This window comes from Anomaloglossus baeobatrachus, chromosome 3 (assembly GCF_048569485.1).
Source record: "Anomaloglossus baeobatrachus isolate aAnoBae1 chromosome 3, aAnoBae1.hap1, whole genome shotgun sequence".
Classification (NCBI taxonomy): domain Eukaryota; kingdom Metazoa; phylum Chordata; class Amphibia; order Anura; family Aromobatidae; genus Anomaloglossus; species Anomaloglossus baeobatrachus.
Window position 1 is genome coordinate 561,033,610 of NC_134355.1, and position 21,650 is coordinate 561,055,259.

Here is a 21,650-nt window from a genome sequence, read left to right on the forward strand (position 1 = left end):
GTATTTTGTTATGGACTTTTGTTTGGACATTAAAACCGTGTGCTGTGAACCTTAATGCCTGGATCCCGTGTCTTCTGCTGCGCAGCCGACCACGCTACCTCACAACATATACATGCAATTCGACATGTCCATTTATAATCTGCCCTGCATGTAGATTTCCGTACAGATTGATTTACACAGCATGAGGATGAGATTTGCAAATCTGAATGGAAAATCCACAGCGTATTCGCCACACATTGGTATACCCTTAAGGCCGCTTTACACGCTGCGATATCATGACCGATATCGCTAGCGCGGGTACCCGCCCCCATCGGTTGTGTGACACGGGCAAATCGATGCCCGTGGCGCACAACATCGCCCAGACCCGTCACATTACTTACCTGCCCTGCGACGTCGCTGTGACCGGCAAAACGCCTCCTTTCTAAGGGGCCGGTTCGTTCAGCGTCACAGCGACGTCACAGCAGCGTCACTGAACCGCCGCCCAATAGAAGCGGAGGGGCGGAGATGAGCGGGACGAACATCCCACCCACCTCCTTCCTTCCGCATTGCGGGCGGGAGGCAGGTAAGGAGAGGTTCCTCGTTCCTGAGGTGTCACACGGAGCGATGTGTGCTGCCGCAGGAACGAGGAACAACTTCGTTACTGCTGCAGCAACGATATTAGAGGATGGACCCCCATGTCACCGATGAGCGATTTTGCACGTTTTTGCAACGATGCAAAATCGCTCAAAGGTGTCACACGCAACGGCATCGCTAAAGCGACCGAACGTGCGTCACAAATTCCGTGACCCCAACGAGATCGCTTGAGCGATGTCGCAGCGTGTAAAGCGGTCTTTAGGCTGTGTGCCCATATGAGTTTTTGGTAAGTTTTTGATTTTGCAGAATTTCTGGACCATTTTTGTCCCTAATATGTAAATAAGTTTACATGTGTTTTTGTGTGCGTTTTTTTTTTTACATGCATTTTCTTGAATTTTTGATCCTGCGGTTTTTGTCTCTTGTTGGTATAAAGCTTTGTTTTTGATAATTCTTAACTCTTGGCTTTGACATAACTTTATTGATATACTTATGTGTGGATCACATGCATTTATGATGCGTTTTTGCAGCGGAAATGCACTAAAAACGCATGTGCATTTTAACCTGAGATTTCCCGCATCTAATGCAAGTCTATGAGAAAAATCTACACAGAACACTCAGAGAAATTGACATGTTATAGATTTGAAAGACGCACCACAGGTCGGTTTACACTGAGTAAAAATGAAACTCGATGGGCAGGAGATTTCTATAAATCCCACCCATTCTACTGGAACTGTAAAATGGTGCATTTTTTATTTTGTGAAAATATGAAGCATCAAAAATTCATTGTGGGCACACAGCCTAAGGGCGGCTTTGCACATTGCGACATCGCACGTGTGATGTCGGTGGGGTCAAATCGAAAGTGACACACATCCAGCGTCACTTTCGACATCGTACTGTGTAAATGCTAGATGATACGATGAACGAGCGCAAAAACGTCGTTATCGTATCATCGTTGCATTCACCGACATTTCCATAATGCCGGTGCCGCGACAGGTACGATTTTGTTCCTCGTTCCTGTGGCAGCACACATCACTGTGCACCGCAGGAGCGAGGAACATCTCCTTACCTGCCGCTATACGGAAGGAAGGAGGTGGGCGGGATGTTTACATCCTGCTCATCTCCGCCCCTCCGCCGCTATTGGCCGCCTGCCGTCGCTATGACGCCGCACGACCCGCCCCCTTAGGAAGGAGGCGGGTCGCCGGCCAGAGCGACGGTCGCAGGGCAGGTGAGTGCATGTGAAGCTGGCTATCACAAGATATTGTACCTGTGACGGGGGTGGGGACTATCGCGTGCGACATCGCAGCATCGGCTTGCGGTGTCGCAACGTGCAAAGCCCGCCTTAAAGTGGACAACCAATTCTGATTCCATATGTTTCTCCCATGTAAAATAAAAAAGCCTATACACACCTCTGCTGCTGGCGCTGTTCCAGCGATGCCCATGCTTGCGTTACCCGCTGCTCATGCGTTGTTGCAAGGTCACACAAGGCCCACATCCAATCAATGCCAGCTTCTCTCTTTTTCCCACCTTCGACCACATAAGCAATCATCAGTAAGTGAGCAGCAGCCACAGTGCTCATTTCCTGTTCATTAACTTGTTTGTCTGAAAGCGGGGAGAGAGAAGCTGGCGCTGATTGGATGCGGGGCACGGATGACGACACAACACGTGAGCCCCGGGACCTCAAGCATCAGAACCGCAGGTGGCGGAGGGGGGCATAGACTTCTTACTTTACATGGGGGACACATGTGGAATCAGAAGTGGACAACCACTTTAAACTTTTCCTCCTATTAGAATTCACTCCTGGCATAGGCAAAAATTAATCAAATACTACAAGAGAAACTGGACCATGTCTATAAACTTGGGGTAAACAGATTACACCAAGCACGTTGGCCAGGTGCTATGTAAATATCAAACACCAAAAAATGTATGAAAAGATGTTTTTATTTTGTGTCCCTATGAGTTCCTGCTAATAAATTTGGAGGCATAGGCTTTGAATTTTCAGAGTGACTGATTGAACGACATTGCTGATTGAAGTGTTGGTCATAAAATCAACATTCTGTAACTATAGAAAAGACAAAAATTCAGTTGCAATGGCTATGTACCAAAAGCAATGAGGCCACCTTTACCTGCGCAAGCTGTTCTCTTAGTTTAGCTCTTTCTCTGTGCACACTATGCAGCTGCTCCTCGATCCTCTGCTGCTTCTCTTCCATCTCCCGACTCCTCCGTTCCAGTCCCGCTCTTTCTGTCTGGAGCTGAGATACTTCAAGCTCTAATGCTTCCCGCTGCTCCCGCAATGCAGCACAGCTAGTCTCGCTGACCCGCCTGTCCTCCTGAAGCAATCCCCGTTCAGCTTCCAGCTGTATCAAGGGGTATAAAGAGGGAGTACAGTAAATCCTTCTTGTTCCACATATTTCAAACTATCTTTCATGTTATAATGAAACCTCTTTGTAATGACCAATAGTGCATTGGAGTGCTTTTGTATGGAGTGATATTCTATAGAGTGGTCTTCTATGGAGTGGTATGCTATAGAGTGGTCTTCTATGGAGTGGTATGCTATAGAGTGGTATTCTATGGAGTGGTATGCTATAGAGTGGTCTTCCATGGCATTGTATTCTATAGAGTGGTCTTCTCAAAGAAAATAATCAGCATGCATAAAGTATTAGGGAAGTGAAAATCTGTAACAGGGAGTTTGCTCTTCTCAAAGAAGTGTCTTTTAGAGAAGATTGCTGTGTTTCTATGTGTGAATTGTGTGTGTTACTATATCTGGTAAGACTAGTTCACAAAACTGTACTTTGTGACTGAACTGTTGGTGACTTTTGAGGACTGGGTTGAGGAACACTGTCTAAGGGGCTGGATCATTTTGAGTCTTAAGGGCAAAGCATTTTCTTTTACTTTTTCCATTGTCACTTTCCAGGCACAATACTACTCTCATTTTATTAAGATAGTTGTATGAGGGCTTGTTTTTTAAAGGGATGAGTTGTATTTGCTAGTTCCAGCATATTGGGGTACATATAACTTACCATCGCACAAAGTATACAGTATTAGAGATCTACCACTGGCTAAAATCAAAACTGCTCCCTTAAATAATTATTTAAAAATGTTGCAAATTTATTGGTATGCATTAAAGGGACAAACAAAAAACACATAATGAGTGTACATGATGAAACACATACTAAAATATGTAAATGTTTTCTAGCAATTAATTAACCTATAGAGCAGTACCCTACCTAACAGCGGAGGATTTTCACCTTAAGTTTTTTTGGTGCCCCTGCTCCACGAAGGCTTGCCCTAAATCGCGCTCGATACGCCCCGTGGACAATTATATAAATACACTAATAGTTCAATTATGATAATATATAAAGTGGGGTACTTTTAGGGAGATGGAATCATATACTAAAGACTCTTTCAAAATTCAAACAATATACTGATATAAATTATCTCTCCCTGTTTAAATGTCTAAAGATCTCTGCTCTACCTGACAGCGGAGGTCATTTCACCATTAAGTTTTCCTTATTTTTGGGAAAACTGGATGAATTTTAGCATTGTTTCCATATTTTTGTTGTTATGGCGTTCACTGTACGGGATAAGTAATGGTATAGTATTTGTATAGGATATTACGATTATGTTGATAATCAATCTATTTTTTTTATTTATTTTTTTTTTTTTTCTCTGGCGCAAGAAAATCACTTTTTAATAAAATAAAATATATATTTTTTTGCTTCATATTCAGAGAGCCAAAACATTTTTATTTCTTTGTTTATAAAGCTCAAAGACAGCTTATTTTTGTGTTACAATTGGTAATTTTTATTGGTATAATTTTGGGACACATATATGGCATTTTGATTATGCTTCATTTATATATATATATATATATATATATATATATATATATATATATATATATATATATATATAGTTAGGTCCAGAAATATTTGGACAGTGACACAAGTTTTGTTATTTTAGCTGTTTACAAAAACATGTTCAGAAATACAATTATATATATAATATGGGCTGAAAGTGCACACTCCCAGCTGCAACATGAGAGTTTTCACATCCAAATCGGAGAAAGGGTTTAGGAATCATAGCTCTGTAATGCATAGCCTCCTCTTTTTAAAGGGACCAAAAGTAATTGGACAAGGGACTCTAAGGGCTACAATTAACTCTGAAGGCGTCTCCCTCGTTAACCTGTAATCAATGAAGTAGTTAAAAGGTCTGGGGTTGATTACAGGTGTGTGGTTTTGCATTTGGAAGCTGTTGCTGTGACCAGACAACATGCGGTCTAAGGAACTCTCAATTGAGGTGAAGCAGAACATCCTGAGGCTGAAAAAAAAAGAAAAAAATCCATCAGAGAGATAGCAGACATGCTTGGAGTAGCAAAATCAACAATCGGGTACATTCTGAGAAAACAGGAATAGACTGGTGAGCTTGGGAACTCAAAAAGGCCTGGGCGTCCACGGATGACAACAGTGGTGGATGATCGCCGCATACTTTCTTTGGTGAAGAAGAACCCGTTCACAACATCAACTGAAGTCCAGAACACTCTCAGTGAAGTAGGTGTATCTGTCTCTAAGTCAACAGTAAAGAGAAGACTCCATGAAAGTAAATACAAAGGGTTCACATCTAGATGCAAACCATTCATCAATTCCAAAAATAGACAGGCCAGAGTTAAATTTGCTGAAAAACACCTCATGAAGCCAGCTCAGTTCTGGAAAAGTATTCTATGGACAGATGAGACAAAGATCAACCTGTACCAGAATGATGGGAAGAAAAAAGTTTGGAGAAGAAAGGGAACGGCACATGATCCAAGGCACACCACATCCTCTGTAAAACATGGTGGAGGCAACGTGATGGCATGGGCATGCATGGCTTTCAATGGCACTGGGTCACTTGTGTTTATTGATGACATAACAGCAGACAAGAGTAGCCGGATGAATTCTGAAGTGTACCGGGATATACTTTCAGCCCAGATTCAGCCAAATACTGCAAAGTTGATCAGACGGCGCTTCATAGTACAGATGGACAATGACCCCAAGCATACAGCCAAAGCTACCCAGGAGTTCATGAGTGCAAAAAAGTGGAACATTCTGCAATGGCCAAGTCAATCACCAGATCTTAACCCAATTGAGCATGCATTTCACTTGCTGAAATCCAGACTTAAGACGGAAAGACCCACAAACAAGCAAGACCTGAAGGCTGTGGCTGTAAAGGCCTGGCAAAGCATTAAGAAGGAGGAAACCCAGCGTTTGGTGATGTTCATGGGTTCCAGACTTAAGGCAGTGATTGCCTCCAAAGGATTCGCAACAAAATATTGAAAATAAAAATATTTTGTTTGGGTTTGGTTTATTTTTCCAATTACTTTTGACCTCCTAAAATGTGGAGTGTTTGTAAAGAAATGTGTACAATTCCTACAATTTCTATCAGATATTTTTGTTCAAACCTTCAAATTAAACGTTACAATCTGCACTTGAATTCTGTTGTAGAGGTTTCATTTCAAATCCAATGTGGTGGCATGCAGAGCCCAACTCGCGAAAATTGTGTCACTGTCCAAATATTTCTGGACCTAACTGTATATATATATATATATATATATATATACCACACATATATACAAAACTTGCACACATTGAGTATTTGGTGAGTTTTTACCTCAGTATTTGTAAGGCCACGTGCAAATGTTGAGTATTTGGTACGTTTTTTTACATCAGCAGCCAAACCAGAGTGAAACAATCAGAGGAAAAGTATAATAGTAACATGTCACCACTTCTGGATTTATCACCGACTTCTGGTCTTGTCTTACAAATACTAAAAGGTAGAAAAACTCACCAAACACTCAATGTGTGCACATGGCCTTGATCTCCCAATGAGACTTGAATATCTTATCCTATATTTGCATTATAGGTAGAAATAAGTAGATCGCTTTAAGGCTGGGTTCACACATAGCGACAGCGACAACGACGTCGCTGTTACGTCACCATTTTCTGTGACGTAACAGCGACCTTGTAAGTCGCTGTTATGATCGCTGCTTAGCTGTCAAACACAGCGATGCAGCAGCGATCATAATGTCGCTACATGTGCAGAGAGCAGGGAGCCGCGCACACTGCTTAGCGCTGGCTCCCTGCTCTCCTAGCTACAGTACACATCGGGTTAATTACACGATGTGTACTGCAGCTACATGTGCAGAGAGCAGGGAGCCGCGCACACTGCTTAGCGCTGGCTTTCTGCCCTCCTAGCTACAGTACATATCGGGTTAATTACCTGATGTGTACTGCAGCTACATGTGCAGGGAGCAGGGAGCCGGCACTGGCAGCGAGAGCGGCGGAGGCTGGTAACGAAGGTAAATATCGGGTAACCAGGGAAAGGGCTTCCCTTGGTTACCCGATGTTTATCTTGGTTACAGCTTACCGCAGCTGCCAGATGCCGACTCCTGCTCCCTGCTCGCTTCATTTCGTCGCTCTCTCGCTGTCACACACAGCGATGTGTGCGTCACAGCGGGAGAGCGCCTTTGAAGAAAACGAACCAGGGCTGTGTGTAACGAGCAGCGATTCACAGCAGGGACCAGATCGCTGCTCAGTGTCACACACAGCGAGATCGCTAATGAGGTCACTGTTGCGTCACCAAAACCGTGATGTAGCAGCGATTTCGGTAGCGAACTCGCTATGTGTGAAGCACCCCTAACATAAGTTTAAAGGCTCGCTCACACTGTCGTATATGTTCTCATGGATGGATTATGCAAGTGACTCTCGGCTCAAGCTTTGATCCGAGCGTGAGCAGAGGGTTATTTTCTGTGCTCTGATTCTCTTTAATATGAGAATCAGAGCACAGCTGACAAGAAGACAGTGAAAATTATCCCTTCATTTCCTCCATTGTGTGTGTTGGAGTATATCATGCTTTGCACGCACCGATTGACTTGAATGGGTGCACGATGCCCAATATACACTGCCAATGGCCGCATGCTGTGATGAGCATGAGAAAAAAAGCGCTGGTTGGCACTGGCCCATAGTATAACATTGGAGCGAGCGTTATCAGGTAAAACATCGGGTGGTACTCGGCCGTGTTATGTGCCAATATGAGCGAACCCTAAATATGATTAGTTAAGTCTGAACACAACAACATCCTCAATTATAGGAGGGTGTTTATACTTATTCAAGCACAATATTTTACTTTTGTTATTTTTATTTCCCCCCTTGGATTGTTTTCAGTTTGTTTCTCAATGAATCTGGGTGACATTAGAGATGGAAAAAAGTTTTAAAATTATTCATTTTGGAATGATTCTTTTACAAGACAAAAATCTAGCATTATAGCTAAGGTGTGTAGACTTATATCTGCTATGTACACAGGTGGATTGCAAACCAATACAAATGCATAAAATATCCTAGAATTGACATAGTGAATGTACGCTTAAAGCAAATAAGTTAAGAGCGAGAAGTACCTGTAAAATTAGCCGATTCAGGGCCACTTTATCTTGAGCTAAACCTTCATTCAATGCACCCATTTTGGCCAACGAGTCGTTTAGTGCCGCCCGTTCACTTCGCATCTGGTTCAGTGCCAGCTCTAGTTCTGCTCTGCTAGATTCAGCCTGGCATAGAAATTCATGTTAAAAACACACAATTAATACCAAAGACGCTGTGTACTGAGCTTAGATCAATATTTTGCAACTCATGCAGAGTTCTTGGACCAAGAAAGATAGTCTATGTGGCATGCCCTGGTGATCACTTTTCTTGGATTAACACTTAATAACAAATTATCTAGCATTAACACCAAACCTTTTTTTATTCGCATTGCCCTATTAATTAGAAATAGTTTAACTCGATTCATTAAGGCCCCCTTCACACATCCGTGTCTCCAGTACGTGTGAAGTCCGTTTTCATATGTACTGGAGACATGGGTACACGTAGACCAATTAAAATCAATGGGTTTGGACGCATGTGTGTGTTTTCCCATGGACCGTGTGTCCGTGTGTCACATATGTGTGTCTGTGTGCTCCACACGGCAACATCTCCGTTTTTCTCCAGCAGCATGGGTGTCACACAGACTGCACAGACTGAACACTGATGTGCTCCGTGTGACATCAGTGTGACACATACCGGAGTAAACCACATGCTTGTGAAATAAAATACTTTTCTATCCTCACCTGTTTCCACCGCTGATGTCACTTGCTTCTGACCCCCACTCATTATACTCATTGCATATTTACTTCACAGAGGACTGGAAGCAGCAGTGCCGGACACAGCAGCACCATGCTCAGTTAAGTATAGAAGTTCATGCTGTCCGTGTGCTATGCGGATGTCAAACGGATAGCACACTGACAGCACACGCTGAATACACACACGGACACACGCACACACATACGCACCTACACCATGGACCGTGCAAAATGTGTGTGTTTTGCACGGACGTTTGAAAGAAGCCTAAGACTGGTGTTTCGTAAGTCAGTCTTAATGATAGGCGTGTATAGGAGGCACAAAAGTCATTAAGAGCTCGTGCACACATTGAGTATTTGGTGAGTTTTTTCAAAACTAGGAGTGGAACAATCAGAGGAAAAGTATAACAGAAACACTGTCACCACATTTGCATTTTTTACCCACTCCTGGTTTTGGCTTACAAATAATGAAGTGAAAAAAAAAATCACCAAATACTCAACGTGTACACATGGTATAAGAGGCTTAAGCCACTAATGAATTTGGAACATCAGTGGTGTCGGCCTTTGTGCACCTGGCAAAAATATTACTCTAGTCAAGGACTGAAGGAACATTTCTGTGGCAAAAGGAAGGCCACCAATTTTAATGAATTTTTCAGGCCATGCCCCACCCCTGCTTATTTCCAACTCTGCCCATTTTGATGGAGCTGTTTGAAATTGACGTGAAAACCCCAACAGTCACTGATTTTTTGAGCAGCATAAAGTTCAAAGTCTGCGAAGATGTTGTGCATTAGGCGGGCTTTGCACACTACGACATCGCAGGTGCGATGTCGGTGGGGTCAAATTGAAAATGACGCACTTCCGGCATCGCATGCGACATCGTAGTGTGTAAAGGCTCGATGATACGATTAACGAGCGCAAAAGCGTCGTAATCGTATCATCGGTGCAGCATCGGCGTAATCCATAATTACGCTGACGCGACAGTCCGATGTTGTTCCTCGCTCCTGTGGCAGCACACATCGCTGTGTGTGAAGCCGCAGGAGCGAGGAACATCTCCTACCGGCGTCACTGCGGCTTCCGTAGGATACGCGGAAGGAAGGAGGTGGGCGGGATGTTTACATCCTACTCATCTCTGCCCCTCCGCTCCTATTGGCCGCCTGCCGTGTGACGTCGCAGTGACGTCGCACGACCCGCCCCCTTAACAAGGAGGCGGGTCGCCGGCCAGAGCGACGGTCGCAGGACAGGTGAGTCCATGTGAAGCTGCCGTAGCGATAATGTTCGCTACGGCAGCTATCACAAGGATATCGCTGCTGAGACGGGGGCGAGGACTATCGTGCTCGGCATCGCAGCATCGGCCTGCGATGTCGCAGCGTGCAAAGTGCCCCTTAGAATTCTGGTGTAAACACCATGAAGAATTGGGGCCTAAATCTTTGTTAGACATATCTACATCTTGAATACTTTATTGTAGTCTGTTCTCTTATAGACATACCCTGTGGCTTCTGTATCAGGACAACAATTGTCATTTATAAAGCAGCTGACCTCACGTGTGGCAGAGGAACCATTGCGTCCCATCAGAAACCAGCTGACGCGTGGCTGTATTCCCAACACACTCTATTGTTAGACACAATTTTTATGTCCCAGTTGATTTTTTCTACATGTAGTAACAAAACAAACCCTCTATCTATAGTAGAAATTACATAACATGACAGATTACCTTTAAGACTTTTTGTATCTACATACGTACCTTGCTGAGAGCACTGGATACAGCATCTTTCTCTCCTTGCAGAACATCTCTTTCAAGTATCATCTGACTTAAGCTTTCTCTGACGTTAACCAGGTCTTTCTTTAACAGTGAAACTTTTTCTTCCAACTTTTCTTGAGTCCTTTGCCTATAATAGTGTACAGAATAAAATATTAGGCTCTCTCTTCAGCCAAGCTGGAGCTAAACCGTTTATTGCGATCAGTACTGAGAAGATATTGGCATTCATCGTGGGAGCTCGATCACTGATCGGTAAATGAGATGCTGTAAGCACAATTTTGTAATGTAAAGATATAGCTGTAATGTTGCTCTAATACTGATAACATTGATACCTTTGATGAAGAAGTGCACTTTGTTGTTCTTTATTCAGAACTTATAGTTTTCTGCTAATTAGATTTCAGTGCACAGGGACTGGACTGTAGATTGGCCCTTCTCCTCCCTGTCAGTGATTCCCCGACCCATTCATCTGTCCCCGGTCTTTGAATGACCTGCCTCCTCTATTTGAAATAGCAGTGACCTGTCATTCACAAACCGGAGGCAGTAGAGGAGCTGGGAATCACAGACAGGGAGGAGAAGACACAGTGTACAGTCTGGGCCTTGTTTCCAAGAGCAGCAGTTACAATTTTGACAGTAAAAGGGGCTTTACACGCTACGATATCGTTAATGTTTTATCGTCGGGGTCACGTTGTTAGTGACGCACATCCGGCGTCATTAACGATATCGCAGCATGTGATACTTACCAGCGACCTTAAGCGACCTCAAAAATGGTGAAAATCGTTCACCATGGAGAGGTCGTCCCAAAACCAAAAATCGGTAATGGTTGTTTATCGATGTTGTTCGTCACTCCTGCGGCAGCACACATCGCTATGTGTGACACCGCAGGAGCGAGGAACATCTCCTTACCTGCCGCCGGCAGCAATGCGGAAGGAAAGAGGTAGGCGGGATGTTATGTCCCGCTCATCTCCGCCCCTCCGCTTTGATTGGCCGGCCGCTTAGTGACGTTGCGGTGACGTCGCTGTGATGCCAGACGTCCCTCCCCCTTGAGGGAGGGATTGTTCGACAGTCACAGCGACGACGACGACCAGGTAAGTGCGTGTGACGCTGCGGTAGCGATAATGTTCGCTACGGCAGAGAACACATGATATCGAATGTACGACTGGGCGGGTGCTTACACGCTCGATATCGCTAGCAATTGCTAGCAATATCATAGCGTGTAAAGCCCGCTTAACTATTGCTGGAGAACATGGTATACTGCAACCACAAAATCCATTCCATAAATCGTATTCATCACACACTCTTGGAGGGATGCAAATACAATTTTTTATTGTGATACATTGTTTTCACAATAGATTAACCAGTGTATTTGTTATATAGGCAATCAAAATGAAATAACGTTTCAAGTCTTTTTAATGTAGTCGTAGCTCAAGGTGGTGAGTGTGGATAAGCTATGATATCGCTATGAGGAGAGCAACACCAGGAGATGTGTGGAGCATCATCTGGCATGCATGTTATTTAAATTTGGACGCCTGCATGAAGAAATACGCCGGTTTACCTGTTGTGGAAATAATGTATTACAATAAAAAATATTATTTGCATCCATCCAAGAGTGTGCGATGAATCTGATTTATCTGCTATTAAGGGTTCCACCCTTTGCTACCCGCACCTTTACATCTACCTTACAGACTGTACTCCAGATCATTTTCAATCACAAAATCCATACTAATTAATCATGGTAGCCATTTGAGGCTCACGTGATGCTCAGATATTCTTTGCAGCTTTAGATTTGTCATCATTCAGTGTAGTAATGTCAGCGCCATGTGATGAATAATTATTGAATGTTCTTCTCAGTGAGAGGAACAAAATTATAATCTTGTGATACCTTATAATAGCTAACTAATATAAAATAAAATAAAGTGATGTTACAAAGCAAGCTTTCGAGACATCTCAAGTCCCTTCATCAGGCATGGTATGACAAAATATCTGAAGTACAAACTGGCTAACACGGTACCAAAACCTTTTCACTTGTAACTAAAAATGGAGGATACCAGAAACTGGCTAACACGGTACCAAAACCTTTTCTCTTGTAACTAAAAATGGAGAATACCAGAAACTGGCTAACACGGTACCAAAACCTTTTCACTTATTACATGTGATGAATAATAACATAATTCTTATCAGCTAAATCTGAAGAAGTCGCTGCTTCCTTATTCTCACCCCCTCTCCAGCTCCTTCTGGTTCCGATCTCGCTCCCTGTTCAGTTCCTCCTTTTGCTCTTCCAGGATCTCCCTCTGCCGTAGTAACTCTGCATTCACAGCCTTCAACCTTTCAATCTCCAGTAGGGCTGCCTCGGCCCTCTGTTTTGCTGTCTCTAATGACTCTTTTATGGCGTCCTTCTCTCTGAGAGGACAAGAACACATGTAATGAATGTTTCTTACATTTTGCATCTTCTTTTAAATTGTACCAGTGTCAAATCACATACATAAAAAGACAAAAAAAGAGAGCGATATCTAAAAAAGGTGACAGCATCAAATAGGCGAATATGACGTTTATAGGGTCATTGTCAGCAGAGAACAAGTCATGGGGGTGACAATTACAAGGAAGCTGAGGACCATCTCCATCGAAGTGTGCCATTTTCCCAACTCTTGGTAGAATGGACCAGTATTCAACAACTGTTTCTTAACAATTACTAAATATGAAAGAATATGGTAAAATAATGTTATTGCATAATTGATAATGACATCTTGTTTCAAAGCCAATAGGTCTTCTTAGACTAAAATATAAATATGGGGGAATACATTGAGGCAGATTTATTAGTCTTATTCATAACCTGTCTTAAAATGTGCCAGGTTTAACAAAGTGGTTGATGAGTATTTTTAGCCTGTTTGGTCTACACTTACACCACCTATTGACTTACTTTGTGCCAGAATTATGTGCCACAATTTTGGTTCACAAGAGTGACACATTAGGCCACATCCTTTCCATTACACCCTTTATAGTGAGGGCTTGCCCCTTTGTTCAGTAAGGCAGAGAAAGTATGTCAGCACATAATATATATTTTGCAAGTCATTATTGACAGGGTGTTTTTTTACAGTCATGCCATATTCCTGGCACATGTCTCTCAATTATCTTCCGCAATGTTTAAAAAGTGGATATCAAAATGTAAAAATAAAAGTGATCAATTATGCCAGTAATGCACCGTACATCCTGGGACATTATCTTTAGACAGCTTTGTATGTTACTAATGCCTATCAAATCTTTGGCAGGGGCATGATGAGCTGTGGGTATGGTGATGGACAGTTCAGCCATTCAATCAGAGGCCAGAACATGCTGGGTTTCCTCCATGTGTCTACTGTTTGGAGTGTTTACCTGGCTACTTAGTTGGCTCTCTGTCTCCAAATTACTGCCAGTTGTAGCTTAGGCTCGGTGGTGTCTGCATGCCTTTGGTTCCTGCTCTCAGTATTTGATCTATTGTTACTCAGCCATGGACCTTTCTTCTAAAAATCCATATGCCTAGCCCCTTTGTCTTGATCAACTACCTTTCTGGAACTGTGACCTCGTACCATGACATGACTATACCTTTTGTCTTAGCTCTTTGTTTATTACGAGCCCTCATAGTATTTGACCTTGGACCTCTAGACTAACCAGCCTCATGGCTATCCCATGAGTTGTGACTAGCGTCACAATGCCATTTATTTTAATGCTCTCTTTCCTTTCGTTAAAAGCTTATTTACGCTGAGTTTATTGACCAATGGATTGTGGCTTTAGGTTGCTTTCAGTAGGAAGAAGACAATAAGCGAAAAGGGTTAGCTTCCTGTGCACATCCTATACCCCACCTACAGAATGGAAGTGAAACACTGTATACAAGCAGAAGCAGCAATAACGAGAAGTGAGAACAAAGCAAACCATAAACTATAACAAAACTGTTGATGCTCCAGAAACAAGACCAAGAGGAACCATCCTATAAAATCTGTATATACCCCCAAAAAAATGAAAAAGAAATTATCTGAATGGGATTTATATTCCCAGTGAATAATGCAAGAAAAAGATTTTACAGTGGGAAATCATAAAGTCATCTTTTTTCATTTGTATCTTTGGGGAAAACAAAAGACTCCATCAAACGATAGTTGCTTGAAACGCCGTCCGGAATAATGAACATACTATTGGCCTGGGAAGAAGATGCTGTTTGAGCTATAACCACATCCAAATGTTAGTCAGCATTTCCAAGGATGGGAAGGATTATCTTCAGAAAGAAATATGATACTGGATGAAGGACTGCACGTTCTTGGTAAAGCACAAGGAAGACAGTAAGGAGAATTGCCAACTAAGTTACTCGTCGGAAGGAAATGACAGCCCTAAATAAAAGCTATCAAAAAGAAGTAGAGCTCATGCTGTGACTTAAAGGGAGATGACTACATGATGCAATGATTAGGTTCCATAAGGGAGATGGAGGGGTGACACGGTTTTAAGATTGAGCTGGATATGAGACCCCTTGGAGAAAGATCCAGACAACATTGCTATAAGATGGATAGTGTGGAGAACGGACCTTCAAAAGAACTAAAAACAGGGCCTAAATCCAATACCTGGTGAAGAAAAGACAAAAAACAAACCAGAATAACTTCTAGGTCTTGTGGTAATGATTTTCAGGACTTCAGCATGGTTGTGCTGACATATTCCAAGAAGCTTCTATATGTTGGGTCTGTGTTACAAACTCTTAACGCCAAAGCTGCTTTTGACCTTCATGAAACAGCCCAATTTTTCAAATCTGAGCAGTGCCACTTTATATACTAATTTAATGTACTATTATGTACTTTATGTACTAATAACTATAGAACACTTTTTTTTGCATTCCCTGTGATTCTGAGCTTGTTTGTGAGGTTTTGTACTTCATAATAGTGGTTAACTTAGGCCGTTAAGATATGAGTTTATTGATAAAAATATTGGGCATTTGCAAAAATTCGTACAAATGTGAATTCTTATGCCCTTATAACGCATAGTTATACTACAGTAAATTGTTAAAAAATGACATTTCTAATACGTTTAGTTCACATCAGCATCATTTTTTTTTAAATAGACTTATTTTGTTAGCGTGTTAAATAGGTTAAACGTTTAGCAGCAATTTTTCTAAAATTCACAAGGTCTATTTTTTTACAGATCTATTCAGTATTTAAGTGTCTTTGTTGTTCCTATATATCAGAAAACGTCTAAAAATTATACCAATTATTCAAAACTGCATTCAGGAACTTTACTAACTCTTAAATTGTTTCATAGGAAATAATGCAAAGTGGAATGAAAAATTTAACTAAAATGTTGCATTAGATTCTATTTTTCATTTTCACAAGGTGTAATAAAAAAATGCACTCAAAAATGTGTTATGAAATTTTTGTTCAATGCGGCGATACCCCATGTGTTGTCAGAATCTACTGTTAGGACACACGACACGGCGCAGAAGGGAAAGAGCTCTATTTGACATTGAAACACAATTTTGGCTGGAATAGGTTGTGGAATTTCCAGTGCAACCAAAGTGCGGAAACAGTGGAAACCTCCACAGTTGACTTCATTTTGAAAACTACCGCCCTCATGGAATTCATGGACCCATAGGTGCTTCACAAAGGTTTATAGCATTGGGACAAGACATTAAAAAATACTGACTCAATAATCAAGGGTAGGCAGTGGAGGGTAGCGAAAGCCCTGGAATGCTTTTTTTGGTGCACTTAGGAGTGCAAGTGAGTAAATTTGGGATTAGGTATCTATATTATTCCCTAACACCTAACTCCTCCCCATTAATCTTCTAAGGGCCGTAATCTGTTCTTTAGCTAGCCAAACAAATTAGACAGCTGTCAGTCAACCGAACATTTGGCAGACAGCTATCTCTCCTGAGATCACCATACCTAAAAAAGGTAGGCACGACCGTGTTCTCTATGAGAGAGCCGCTACAAGAATAATTTGATGCAGCTTATCTTCCCACAGAACAAAAGGTTCAGATAATTGAATTCCATCTGCCCAATCATTGTCATCCATTATGATATGTCAATAGAAAGTCGAGAAGCAACCCAACTTTTATCTAATGCTTATGGAGTCTATTGCACTGATTAAAGCCCCTGCATCATTGCACAATAGTCTGTGTTTGGGAGAGAGTATGCAGGAGGGGGAAAGGTATGCAGGAGGAGCTAATACTTTTTGCTTAGTGTCTGCCTACTTTTGGCAGCAGTCTAAACCCACAATGTAGTCTGACATGAAAGAGAGCACTCCAAAGCCGCACAGTCTGTACATCTCATATAAAATATACAACATTTCTACTTACACTATCGAGCAAAAGGGTAACCATTTTTTGAAGTTTTGTCTTTCAGGCTCCATATCTCACCATTCACTAAAGCTTTGAGCGTGAAACTAACTTGATTGTTTAGACAATCATATTGGCTATCTCATACATAAATTTGACTTGCAACTATTTAGTATATAATTAGTGATGCAGATTGTTGTCATATCACCGCATTGTTCCCGCTTAGCTCCAAAAACATCTAAATTTTATTTTTTATTATTTTGTTAGTATTTTGTAAATCCATGTTTTCGACATTGCCTGAATCTTTCTCAGCATACTCTCGATCAGATTCAAGCATGTATTAACCATAATCTGATACCAGGCCTCTTATACGTGGTCCCAATGTTGGTGCATATTGTTCGACTCACTTGGTTATGTATACAGCTCTTTCTTCCAGTCTACTCTTAACTGTTAGATTGGGTTGAGGTCTGGGGACTGTAGGGGCCATATCCAGCTCCTCTACTTCACTGTCATTGAACCATTTCTTCGCCAATCTCAACGTATGCCTTGGGTCATTGCCCTGCTGGAACACTATGTCGTCCTTTTCATACCCATAGTACTCCAGAGTACCAAGTAACTTGTTTTGTAGAATACTCACATATAGCTCAGGATAGACCACCATCAATCCTGGTCAAGTATCCAATGCCTTTGGCTGTGAAACAACCCTATATCATCAATCAACCAAACTTGACTGTTCCTTCAATTTCTGAATTCCCTTGTTTATTCCAGACCCATCTGCACCCATTAGAGCCTAATCTATCGACTTTTGTCTCATTGCTCCTAATTACCTGTTTCAAATCTTTCACTGTCCACTTTTCATACTTTTTTTCAAACTCGAGCAGACACTTTTATGATGATATTGAAGTCGAGGTTTCTTCAACTTTTTTTGGGCCACCATACCAGACTTGTGTAATTTCTGTTGCAAGGTGCTTTCACGGACATCTGTGATCTCACTATTACAAAGTATATGAGCCGCATCTACTGCCATGTTTGTGGCACCAGAACTGATAGGCCTTGTGATGAGCCGACCTGTTGACTCTGATATTTTGCTTGGATGTCCACCTCTTGGCTTTTGAATGCATGGATCGACTTCATTTCATATTCTTACAACTGTCATGGCACTCACTTGATGCACTTTGGCAATTTTCTTGGCCGAGAGATCGCTATCAATGAGCTGGACAATGCTGTTTCTCTGCTCTTAGAAAATCTTCTTCATGGCTGCTCCTCGATTTAAATCAGTGACCTTTCACTTTCAAATTAAGCTTATAACAAACTGAGCTATTAGGGAATGTGAGAACAGGTTATAATTTGTAGTATACAGAAAAAAAAATCCCACCACCGGGAGGAAAACAATAACAATGTAGAGACATGACAAGAATCTGCATAACTAATCATATGCTAAATAATCACAAGTCAAATTTATGTATGAGATGGCCAAGATGATAAAATGAAGGTAGTCCCACGTTCAAAGTCAAAGTAGTAGTGGATGGTGAGATATGGAGCTTGAAAGATCAAAACATTACTATCCTTTTGCTTGTAAGTGTATATAAAACTCAATAATATGATATTTCCCTGTTAGTATCTCATGTCACTTATGGACAGTCACCGGCCCTTTATCATATCTCAGGACATACAAGCACATGTGTCACCAAACTCTCACTCAATGGAAAAGCACGTATTCCTGTAACATTATGGTTATTTTAGAATAATTGTAGTCACGTTGTGCACTATTCATATATGTGTACTACTGTACAATAAAGTGCACTTACAATGAAACAATGTAGTGAGATAACCATTCCTTCCTTCAGGGACTGCTGAATGTAGACTCAACAATATAGTAGAAAAGCAAACACCGAGTCAGTGTCTACAGCAGCTAGAATTATGATCTGGAAGATAAAATTGGTAGGATGTACCAATTCTGCCACCTGGTACTAGATCCAAATGAATATCACTCTAAGCTTACACTCAAACTATGGATAAGACGTGGCCATCATTCAGTAGGCTCTTTCCATAGTTCTTCTCCCATCCACCTACTGACAACGAAAAATGATTCCAAATCTATATAAAAATTCAGTTCTGTTTATTACCAACTCACTCTGTTTATATCCAACAAATAAACCAAATCCTACATTTCCAGCCCTGCACTTCTTACTTTCTTACTCACCAGTAGTTCCTCTGCATTTCTGTGTTTTTTTCTTAATCTATTGTTATATTTTCTCCTTTTTATTTCCTTTTCAATGTATAACACAGTACAACAATTTACAGAGTAAAGGGTGCTTTACACGCTACGACATCGTTAACAGTATATCGTCAGGGTCAAGTCGTTAGTGACGCACATCCGATGCCGTTAGCGACATCGCAGCGTGTGACACCAAGGAGCGACGATCAACGATCGCAAAAACGTCGAAAATCGTTGATTGTTGACACGTCGCTCCTTTTCATAATATTGATGGTGCTACATGCCGTTGGTTGTTCGTCGCTCCTGCGGCGTCACACATCGCTATGTGTGACGCCGCAGGAACGACGAACATCTCCTTACCTGCGTCCACCGGCAATGAGGAAGGAAGGAGGTGGGCGGCATGTTCTGGCCGCTCATCTCCGCCCCTGCTCTGCTATTGGGCGGCCGCTTAGTGACGTCAATGACGCCGAACGCATCTCCCCCTTGAAGGAGGGATTGTTCGGCGGTCACAGCGACGTCGCTGAAAAGGCATGTGCATGTGACGCTGCCGTAGCGATAATGTTCGCTACGGCAGCGATTACCAAATGTCGCACGAACGACGGGGGCAGGTGCTAGCGCTCGCGACCAGCAGTCGTTAGCAATGTCGCAGCGTGTAAAGCACCCTTTAGGCAAGTAAAACAAGCAGAGCAGTAATATGTACAGTATGCATAACTTAATATGATTGTTTTATCACGTCAACGCCTTTCCTTGTGCGCTATTAGGTCCCCGTCTTTATACAAGGCTCTGTCAGCCACAGCGGATGACTTGCCAATATACACTGTGTGCAGAATTATTAGGCAAGTTGTATTTTACAGGATTTTTTTTATTATTGATCAACAACTATATTCTCAATCAACCCAAAAGACTCATAAATATCAAAGCTTAATATTTTTGGAAATTGGATTGTTTTTTTTTTAGATTTGGCTATCTTACGAGGATATCTGTTTGTGCAGGTAACTATTACTGTGCAGAATTATTAGGCAACTTAATAAAAACCAAATATATTTCCATCTCACTTGTTTATTTTCACCAGGTAAACCAATATAACTGCACAAAATTTAGAAATAAACATTTCTGACATGCAAAAACAAAACCCCAAAAATGAGTGACCAATATAGCCACCTTTCTTTATGATGACACTCAACAGCCTACCATCCATAGATTTTGTCAGTTGCTTGATCTGTTTACGATCAACATTGCGTGCAGCAGCCACCACAGCCTCCAGACACTGTTCCGAGAGGTGTACGGTTTCCCTCCCTGTAGATCTTACATTTTATGAGGGACCACAGGTTCTCTGTGGGGTTCAGATCAGGTGAACAGGGGGGCCATGTCATTATTTTTTCATCTTTTAGACCTTTACTGGCCAGCCACGCTGTGGAGTAGTTGGATGCATGTGATGGAGCATTGTCCTGCATGAAAATCATGTTTTTTTTGAACGATACAGACTTCTTCCTGTACCACTGCTTGAAGAAGTTGTCTTCCAGAAACTGGCAGTAGGTCTGGGAGTTGAGTTTCCCATCATCCTTCATCCTCAACCCGAAAAGGTACCACAAGATCATCTTTGATGATACGAGCCCATACCAGTACCCCACCTCCACCTTGCTGGCGTCTGAGTCGGAGTGGAGCTTTCTGCCCTTTACTGATCCAGCCTCTGGCCCATCCATCTGGCCCATCAAGAGTCACTCTCATTTCAACAGTCCATAAAACCTTTGAAAAATCAGTCTTAAGATATTTCTTGGCCCAGTCTTGACGTTCTATCTTATGTTTCTTATTCAAAGGTGGTCGTTTTTCAGCCTTCCTTACCTTTGCCATGTCCCTGAGTATGGCACACCTTGTGTTTTTTGATACTCCGGTAACGTTGCAGCTCTGAAATGTGGCCAAACTGGTGGCAAATGGCATCTTGGCAGCTTCACGCTTGATTTTTGTCAATTAATGGGCAGTTATTTTGCGCCCTTTTTGCCCAACACGCTTCTTGCGACCCTGTTGGCTATTTGCCATGAAATGCTTGATTGTTCGGTGATCACGCTTCAAAAGATTGGCACTTTCAAGACTGTTGCATCCCTCTGCAAGACATCTCACAATTTTGGACTTTTCAGAGCCCGTCAAATCTCTCTTCTGACCCATTTTGCCAAAGGAAAGGAAGTTGCCTAATAATTACGCACACCTTATATAGGGTGTTGATGTCATTACACCACACCCCTCCTCATTATAGAGATGCACATCACCTGATTTACTTAATTGGTAGTTGGCTCTCAAGCCTTTACAGCTTGGAGTAGGACAACATGTATAAAAATTATCATGTGATCAAAATACTCATTTGCCTAATAATTCTGCACACAGTGCAGCCAATACGTACGAATAGCTAGCATGTAATACCACATTTACTCTGCAGTGACCACTGAAGGGAAACGTCATAGTCAGCAACAGCTTCCCCAGGCATTAATATCTGAGGTGCTGAATTCAACTGATCTCCATGTTATATTCTGCTGAGGAAGGGGTTGTCAAAATGAGTTAGCCTCTATATTACGTGGTGTTGTTTTCATATACTGACATTGCTTGTAAAGAGGACCTTTTACCAAACGTTTTATGTTGAACTGGAATAGTATTTGATACCTAATGAGTTAACCTTTATTAAGTCTAATGGGCA

The 21,650-nt window shown here is 41.9% G+C and overlaps 1 protein-coding gene across 1 annotated transcript in view; it reads right to left on the reverse strand.

Moving 5' to 3' along the window:
* CROCC2 (ciliary rootlet coiled-coil, rootletin family member 2) overlaps positions 1 to 21,650 on the reverse strand; it is a 324,826-nt gene that overhangs the window by 94,099 nt on the left and 209,077 nt on the right. The window contains exons 14-17 of the mRNA XM_075340867.1: positions 12,681 to 12,863; positions 10,452 to 10,596; positions 8,000 to 8,146; positions 2,697 to 2,927 (exon numbers count right to left, since the gene is read on the reverse strand). Coding sequence (XP_075196982.1) covers positions 2,697 to 2,927; positions 8,000 to 8,146; positions 10,452 to 10,596; positions 12,681 to 12,863 — 706 coding nt within the window. The remainder of the gene's footprint in view (positions 1 to 2,696; positions 2,928 to 7,999; positions 8,147 to 10,451; positions 10,597 to 12,680; positions 12,864 to 21,650) is intronic.